The following is a 9,683-nucleotide window of genomic DNA, read 5'->3' as shown; positions in this document are numbered from 1 at the left end:
AAACCTGCAGCGAGGAGATCCTGGATGTCTCTGGCCCTCGGAGTTCGAGCACAGTTCATGGCGTTGGCCTGACAGATGGATATCATGTAATTACTTCTTCATAATCTGCAGCCAATGAGGACACCTGTTCTGGGAACAGCTGTCTAAGAGGGATTCCCTTTCTGTTCCTGTTTTGTCTCCAGGGCAAGAAGTGACGCAAAATCTCCCCAACTAGACGTAAACATAAAAAACAATCTTGTAGAAAAGTATGGGTGAGGAGCGCTGGACTATTAGACCCCATTCACACCTAGCGACATACCTTTTGCAGCGGATCCGCACGGCCGGGATAGCGCGACTTTCGGGGCGACGTTCCAGCGACGATCCAGCGCCGGTAGCGCTAGAAGCGACTTGCGACCGCGACGAGCGACATGGAGTTAAGACAGCTCCATTGAATAACATTGGCCGGCGACTTCTCGCGATATCGCGCGGCAAAAATGCGCGATATCGCGGCGGAAATCGCGCGACAATTCGCTATATGTGAACGGGGCCTAAGGGTTTCTCAGATTTTAGGCCCCGTTCACATTGAGCGATTTATCGCGCGATTTTTGCAGCGATATCGCTCATATTTCCGCATTATATCGCTCTATGTAGCTTCACCAATACATTTCAATGTAGCTGTTCACATCTCGTCGCTCAATGTCGCTCAATGTCGCTCAATATCGCTCAATATCGCTTGTAGCTCGTCGCTGGTAGCTTGTCGCTTCTACATGACCCTTTTTTAGAGCGATTTTGAGCGATATTGCTCCTGATTGCATACAGCCCAATAGGAAGATGTTGCGCGATGTCGCGCGACACGTTGCTCAATGTTGCGCGATTTGCATGTCGCTCAGTGTGAATGGGGTCTAATAGTCCAGCGCTCCTCACCCCCAAAAGGAACCTTTTGGGGGTGAGCCTATTTAAAAAAAGGAAGCTTGGAGGATAAGAGTGTCACGCCGCTGTTAGATGTCCAGAATTGTGTTTGGTATCAACATAAGTCAATATGTTTTCTTGGGGTCTACAGAGGTCCCCCTTGTTTAGGCCTTGAGAAATTGGAAGACAAACATCTGGACTGGGATGAGAGATCCAAGAAATATGTTGGACCCTCTGCTTGTTGATTGTGTTTTGAGAAGGGTTGGCTGGCATGGATTCAGCTTTCAATGGTTTTTTTAGGTGTAATGGGGGCCCTTGCCCTAAAAGAGACCTCTTAACGAGGAGTGGTCAGATAGACCTCTAGCTGCATCTTCTATATGTGGAAAGGTTAAAGTATGATATTTCTAAGACTTGTGACTCACCTGACCAGCTCAAGTTCTGTAGCCCCCAGAACACATTGGCTTATCTTGTTTATCATCAATAAAACTCATTCTGGACATCTAACAATGGAGTGGTGCTGTTATCCCCCTCATTCCTTTACATGGCAACATTTGTAACCCTTCCCTAGTCTATCCAAACAAAAAAAAAAGTTTTGGGCCTTTCAGGTAAACTTTAAATGGTGTATTTTATTGACTAGCTGAAATTACTTTTGAGGCCATATGTGTCTGTTCTTGAGGTTCGGTGTAGTTTGCTTCATTCTGAAGAGAAGACCTACACTATATGGAAAGCTACAGTAATGTCCAATAATGTGTAGTTATTTATCTGATTTCTTATACTCATCAGCTATGCAAGATTGTCACAGGACCAGGCAATTGGGCTATACGTTGGGGAAGCTGCCAAGTCTTTTAAGGAAAGGTGGTCAGCTCTCAGCCCCCCCCCCCCCTTGTGATACCTTTTATTGATGAGAAGCTTGAAACTGATTCCCCTTGTTGGGTTATTGAATTCATTGTACAAAGTTGATGCTCCGGGCCTCATCTGCAATCCACAGTAGTCTTCCTTGAAACCGCAACAACGCTCTGGTGGAGACAAATATCAAAAGGAGCCATTCACGCTGCCATTGAGGGCCCTCCCTCCATCTCCAGTGGGCTGTGGGACATCTCCGCAGAGGTTACTGGCTGTGACCCTTAGCAGAAAATCACCATCACTTAGGACAGGGACACAGAGGTGTCGTCACGTACTGACACAACAGCCAAGCCAATTTGTCAAAGTGGGGTCAGGAAAGGCTGCGGCTGTCACATTAAGGGTTGTAGACCCCACCGATGGGACTCCGGCTACTGTCTGCAGCCTAAAGGAGTTCTGATGTTTCATTATGGCATTTTAAAGTGATTGGAAACGGCTGCAAAATTGACAGCCGATCCAACAACCCAGCCAGCAAACCAACACGGTCAGCTTCTAAGGATGAGTCTTAGGCTGGGTTCCCACCTAGGCGGTTTTACGCGCTTTTGTACTCGCGGAAAAGCACTCAAGCAGGGAAATGCCATTATTTTCAATGTGTATGGTTCCCATCTGTGCGGTTTTCCGCGAGTACGAACGCGCGGGAAACCGCCCTACGCCCAAAGAAGTACATGTACTTCTTTGGGGCGTTTTGGTCGGGCGGTTCCATTGGGATACAGCCAAGTATCCCTCAGAAACGCGCGTTTGCCGCGCGGGTTTTTTTACCGCGAATCGCGGTAAAAAAAACGCGCGGAAAACGCGCATATTCAATCCGCCCAGGTGGGAACCCAGCATTATAGTGAACTGTCAGCAATGACCCACCTTCCTCGCCTGACAGTTTGTGTCATCTGCCTAAACTCATGCTTGATGACACACACTGCCTTCCAGCTCCTGAGTAACCATAACCGTATCTGACCTACAACCCTTTAATCGCTGATCTATACAACGGCAGGATTCTTTTATGTGATGCCGTTATGTAATAATATTATTATACAGGATTTATATAGAGCGCCAACAGTTTGCGCAGCGCTTTATAACATAAGGAGAACATTACAATCACAAATCAAGACAAGATGGTAAGGAGGGCCCTGCCCCTGAGGGCTTACAATCTAAAAGGGAGGGGCCAGTGATACATGAGGAGGGAGCTGTGTGGGGATGAATTGTTTGAGAAAGTGATAGTTCAGTGGTCAGGTTGAGGTGGGATCGGCTTCCCTGAAGAGATGAGTCTTAAGGGAACGCCTAAAGGCAGTCAGAGTGGGAGATAGACGGATAGGTTGGGGTAGAGAGTTCCATAGGATGGGAGAAGCTCAGGAGGCAGACAGCATGTGTTATTATGAGAGTAGTAACTGTCATGCTTGAGGTGATCTAAACCACCGGGGCCTCAGGTATTCCTCAGGGTGAATAAAGCTAACTGAGGTGGAATAATATAGGGCATTTAGTGCTAAGCCAGCACAATCGTGGACTTAATATTTAGATTTTTACATAAGCCCAGTAATGACAGGTTCTCTTTTTGACCTGTTGGCAGTGAGGGATAGCATGTGCAGTACAGCCTGTAGGAGCAGCCTGTAATCAAAGCTCTTCCTAATTGTATTTATGGGTTGACTCGGTTAAAATAATGACCTCACACTCGAGTCTTTACCTCCTGCCGCACACAATATATTGCGAGGGTGGTATCGATGGCCTGAAAATCCTTCCGAAGCTGCAAGAAACTAATTATAAAAGCTGCGCACAGCTCGGGATAATTAGCAGTTCTAAGAAGCTTTAAAACCTAGAAAGCAATTAGACGTTCTCGGGTAATACGGCTTTTCATGGATTATGCGTTTGTAATAAGCAGTAATAAGTTCTAATAACTACGAGGAGTGTTATAACTTGGCAGGATGAGTTCTGTGGGTCTGACTCCTTACTAAGCAGTGCTGAGCCTCTGTCTGCAATGGCGGCACAATGAAACCACAACACCACTCTACGGGGTTTCTGCCGGGATTATAATTTATTATTATACAGGATTTATATAGTGCCAACAGTTTGCGCAGCGCTGTACAATATAGGGAAGACATTACAATCACAATACAATTCAAGACAAGATGGTAAGGAGGGCCCTGCCCCTGAGGGCTTGCAATCTAAAAGGGAGGGAGAAGTGATACACGAGGAGGTGGCTGTGTGCGGATGAATGGTTGAGCGGGTTGGGTTGAGGTGGGATAGGCTTCCCTGAAGGGATCGCCTAAAGGCAGTCAGAGTGGGAGACAGACGGACAGGTTTGGGGAAAAGAGTTCCAGAGCATGGGAGAGACTCTAGAGAAGTCCTGGAGGCGAGTATGGGAGGAGTTGACAAGGAAGCTGGAAAGCAGGAGGTCTTGGGATGAGCGGATAAATCATATTATGGCGTCTCCATCCACCTCAAAGCCTTTTCCTTAGTGGGACTTTTCCCCGTTATGACAAAGGTCGCCTCCTATGACGCTTTGAGAGTGTTTTCTGCCCTGCTGCTGGCAGCAAGATATAAGGGCCTTTCATACACATACACTTTATGGCCAATTGCTTTTTTTTAACTTCATTCAAAAATGTAAAATCTCACCCCAGTATGTACTCTACAGTCACATTTTGAATTCCATCATTGCTCCTGATGAAGCTGCGTTAGGTTGGGGTTTTGGTAGAGCACAGGCTACACTGGCAAACAATATTGCTCTGTCTAAACTGTATACCAAAAAGTTTGCTGAGCCCTGACCTTTGAACCTACACTATATGGCTAAAAGCTTGTCGAGCCACCTCCAAATTATTGAGTTCATGTGTCTCAAGTGAAGGACAATCCTCCATCATACAAAGACATGGCCAAAAGTATGTGAATACCCATTTAAATTATGGAGTTCAGGTGTCTCCAGTGAAGGTTCTGTTAATACGCCATCATTCAAAGACATCATAGACAATTGTGCTCTTCCAGCTTTGTGGTCACAGTTTTTGGTGAAGACCCTTTTCTGTTCCACCATGACTGTGCCCTGTGTACAAAGCCAGCTCCATATACACATCATTTGACCAGTTTGGTGTGGAGGAACTCGAGTGTCCCGCACAGAGCCCTGACCTCAACCCTACTGAGCACCTTAGGGATGAATTGGAACCAGATTGAGATCCAGGTCTCCTCATCCAACATCAGGACCTCACCAATGGGCACACATTCCCACAGACACCCTCCAAATTCTTCTGGAAAGTTTTCCTAGAAGAGTGGAGGATGTTATAGCTGCAAAATGGGGAAAGTTTCATATTACCAGCCATGGGGAGGGGGTAGGGACGCCACATTACCAGTCATAGTTTCTGAATGGGTGTCTAACAAGGTCACAAAGGTGTGATGGTCCGGTTTCTACAGACTTTAGGCCAATGGTTCTCAACCAGTGTAACCTCAGGACCCACATTTGTCCTTGGTCATTAAGTCGCGACCCAAGTCGGACTGCACGAAATTAGGATACCGCATGTTCCAGTGCGGGCGTACAAGCTGTGGGTGGGAGGTGCGTTTTGGGTACCATTTAAATGAACGGCAACCCAACACACCGCCCACACCAGAATGCAGGGTACGTGCGATTAACGCACTGTACTAGTGTGAACAGACCCTCAAAAACACCACCCACTCTCACTACTTTACGAGCACTGGAGTGGATCCTCAGCCTCGGGTCCAATGTGGGCTGCTGAACTGTGACGGAACTCCATCCATATGTGCATTGCTTGTACAGCTCCCTCGCATGCCCTGAAGAGGTGCTGGGAGCCAGAATGTGATGTCACCCCGGTCCAGGCACCTCTACAGGACACGTGAGGGAGCAGTAAAGAAATGCACGTATGTATGGAGCTCCCTCGCGGCCATAGCCCCGTCCCATCCCACCTCAATCAGGGGCTAATTATTTTGCAATTCCAGCAGGTCCACATTTTAGAACGGAGCCCTTTAGTATGAGGGCAGCAGTCACCTTTTACAATTAAATTCCAAGCATTAAAGGGCTATGTCATATGTATTTATTGTCTTGGGTATCGGTAATATAAAACCTGTGCACATTATCTATATAAAGATATACGGTCTTCTATACAAGATACATTGATGATATATTGATGACATTTATTTTTTTTTCTTTAGGCTCCCGTCCCCGTCTGGAGGATTTCCCACCGAGAATAGTAGAACACCCGTCCGATCACATTGTTTCAAAGGGGGAACCGGCGACGCTGAACTGCAAAGCAGAAGGCCGTCCCGTGCCCATCATCGAGTGGTACAAAGATGGCGAGCGGGTGGAGACGGACAAGGACGACCCTCGTTCTCACCGAATGCTGCTGCCGAGCGGTTCCCTCTTCTTCCTCCGCATTGTCCACGGACGAAGGAGTAAGCCAGACGAGGGGGTTTATATCTGCGTGGCCCGGAACTACCTGGGAGAATCTGTCAGCCGAAATGCCTCTTTGGAAGTAGCACGTAAGTCATATGTATTGTCCGTTTCCTGTAGCTATTGGCCAACTTTACAGAAGCCATGGTGGCAACACCTGCACTGATGATGGCAAGCAAGCCTGAAACTGCTGCACTCAGGATGGATTTATGGCTCTCTGTTGTTTGGATTCAGCGGTGGCGATGGGGATATGGCCAGACCCAATGTATGTTAAAGTTGTCTTTTATGTTCTGCATTGGTGAATGGAGTGACGATGAGAATGCCTTCCGTTTTACATAAGAAATATTTCATGTAGAGCCAAAATATATGATGGCGATTTACCTGCTCTGTTCAGCCAATTTGATGATTCCCACACTCCTGCTATACATTATTAGCCGGACGGTGACACTGCTTTAGCTTTGTAGTTTGCTGTGTTGCCTCTCCCCCTCCTTCTCCTTGGACTATAAAAGAACATTGGTGACCTAGAGGACCGGTGCTAGGATTCTTGCCTGCACAGGCAAGGTGCATTTTTGCGCCTGACCCCCTGTAAAAACAGGGCATTTTGACAAGTACTTGTACTTGTCAAAATGCCCGGATGTTTGCGTTATGTTTTTTTTTTCTTCACTTACCTTCGGCGCGGGAGAGCAGCGGCGAGTCAGCGCTGGTCCGGTGGGAGGAGCTCCAGGTGGGGTCCTAATTTAGCTGGCCGGCGACTGCCTGAGGTGCCGCGCGTGTCGGGATCCTCTAGCAGTCGCCAGCCAGCTAAATTAGGACCCCACCTGGAGCTCCTCCCCCTGGACCAGCGCTGACTCACCGCTGCTCTCCCGCACTTCAGGGCATTTTGACAAGTACAAGTACTTGTCAAAATGCCCTGTTTTTCCGCCCTCACCCTGCAGCGCCCTCAGGCGGCTGCCTGACTTGACCTTGTGGTAGCGCCGGGCCTGGTGACCTATGTTCTTCTTCCTCCCTGCCTAAATATTTTCCTCTCCCGCTCCCAGTGAGTGAAACGTATTAGAATGATAGAAATATGCAAATTATTCTACTTTCCAAGGATCACTCCTCCTTCACAGTCTGATGTATGGTATGAGGATATTAAGGAAAAGGAAGATGGATTTCAGGAAGTTACGTATATGAGAAGCATAATTTTGTTAAAATGATGGTTCTGAATGAATATTTAGTAGGAGCCAGGGAGTGTGCTTTAGATTTACCCAGACTTCCTCTTTAACAAGGCAGTGCCGTCACCTCTTCCAGTTCGTGTTTTGGGATTTCTTCTGCTCTTTTGCCCATTGATGTTCTGGATCTTTTACTCAACCACATATGCCACCTTCCTCGTATAAAGCACTAGTTAGATGTGTCTTGTTTCGGCCATTAAGGTCAAGAGCCGTTGCTTGGATTATTATTATTATACAGGATTTATATGGCGCCAACAGTTTGCGCAGCGCTTTACAATAGAAGGAAGACATTACAATCACAATACAATTCAAGACAAGATGGTAAGGAGGGCCCTGCCCGTGAGGGCTTACAATCTAAAAGGGAGGGGCCAGTGATACATGAGGAGGTGGCTGTGTGGGGGAATTGTCTGAGAACGTGATGGTTGAGTGGTCAGGTTGAGGTGGGATCGGCTTCCCTGAAGAGATGAGTCTTAGGGGATCGCCTAAAGGCAGTCAGAGTGGGAGATAGACGGACAGGTTGGGGTAGAGAGTTCCATAGGATGGGATAGACTCTAGTGAAGTCCTGGAGGTGAGCATGGGAAGAGTTGATGAGGGAGCTGGAAAGCAGGAGGTCTTGTGAAGAGCGGAGGGGACGGTTAGGGTGATACTTTGAGACCAGTTTGAGATATAGCCGGGGGCGGAGTTGTGGATGGCTTTGTAAGTGGTTGTTAATATTTTGAATTTTATCCTTTGGGCGAGTGGAAGCCAGTGCAGGGATTGGCAGAGGGAGGTTGCAGACACTGAGCGGTTGGTTAGGTGAATGAGTCTAGCAGCTGCATTCATGATAGACTGAAGGGGGGAGGAGCCTATGTAGAGGTCGACCAATGAGGAGGGAGTTGCAATAACCTAGATGAGAGATAACAAGCGAGTGGATGAGTAGTTTTGCGGTGTCATTGGTGAGGAAGGGGCGTATTTTTGAGATGTTACGAAGGTGAAGGCGGCAGGATTTGGATAGTGATTGGATGTGGGGAAGAAAGGTGAGGTCCGAATCAAGGATGACACCTAGGACCTTGGCATGGGGGGGGCGGGATGGATAGTTGTGTGAACAATCTCAAGGGAAAAGTTGGGGGAAGGTGCTGAATAAATATATTTAGTAGGAGCCAGGGAGTGTGCTTTAGATTTCCCCAGAGTTCCTCTTTAACAAGGCAGTGCCGTCTCCTCTTCCCGTCCGTATTTTGGGATTTATTTTGCTCTTTTGCCCATTGATGTTCTGGATCTTTTACTCATCTCATATGCCACCTTCCTCGCATAAAGCACCAGTTTAGATGTGTGTCTCGTTCGGCCATTAAGGCCAAGAGCCGTTGCTTGGATTAGTTTTGTTCAGTCTCGAGCATTGAGTTTTTCGGGGGAAGAATCCTTGGCTTGGTCTTCCTTGAGAACTCTCAATCTGGCTTGCAGCTGCGCTGTGATGAAATGGATGTGCATGTAGTCCAGGCGCTCGCATTGCTTTTCTCTGAAAGCCGTTAGCAGGTCTTGGCATGCGTTATTGTTTAAGAATGATTCAGCCTTTGATGGCTGAACGCAGAACAGGCTCTCCTGAGGAGGAATCTAAAGGGAGCCCACACAAACATGAGCTGAACATATAATTATTACACACATCTCTACAGCGACATGTGAACTACAAGTCTCAGCAAGCCCAATGAGGTAGTCGACAGAGAAGCATGCTGGACCCTAGCTCCGCAGAAGCTGTGGATGTATCCAGACACATGTATGTTGATTCTTGGTGTGCTATACATTACACATCAGAAATCTCGAGAGATATCATCCTCATCCCTGCGAGGACTGTTAGGCGCTGATATGGATGGGGGGAGGCCAATCGACCTTTATTGATCTTTCGGCAGAATGGGTCAGTTTCTGTGGAGTCTGCTTCTCATTTCGTCATCCTTATGGCTCAGGATGACTGAGTGTGTGTCTCTCTATTCTCTCCTTTCCAGTCTATCAGTGACTCTTCAGGGACCGACATTCCGTCCTTCACCATTTATATTGCTCTTTCACTGGGATAAATGAGAAATCTTCAACCACATAAATCATCCAGGGACTAAAACGACTCAAAATGGTCTGATCATTAATCAGATCATAGAAATATCTATCTATCTATCTATCTATCTATCTATCTATCTATCTATCTATCTATCTATCTATCTATCTATCTGGTCATCTATAGTTTACAGCTAGATAGATACACACACTATATGATCAAAAGTCTATAGATACCTGACCATCACACCTACATGAGCTTGATGGACTTCCCATTCCAAAACCATGGCCAA

General features: G+C 47.1%; 1 protein-coding gene across 1 annotated transcript in view; it reads left to right on the top strand.

Annotated features, from left to right (window-relative positions):
• The window catches only part of ROBO3 (roundabout guidance receptor 3), a 136,753-nt gene that overhangs the window by 26,858 nt on the left and 100,212 nt on the right, over window positions 1-9,683 (top strand). The window contains exon 2 of the mRNA XM_018564975.1: window positions 5,926-6,252. Within this exon, the coding sequence (XP_018420477.1) occupies window positions 5,926-6,252 (327 nt within the window). The remainder of the gene's footprint in view (window positions 1-5,925; window positions 6,253-9,683) is intronic.

Source organism: Nanorana parkeri, unplaced genomic scaffold (assembly GCF_000935625.1).
Source record: "Nanorana parkeri isolate BGI_ZX_2015 unplaced genomic scaffold, ASM93562v1 scaffold802, whole genome shotgun sequence".
NCBI lineage: Eukaryota > Metazoa > Chordata > Amphibia > Anura > Dicroglossidae > Nanorana > Nanorana parkeri.
This window is presented reverse-complemented; position numbering and strand designations above follow the sequence as displayed.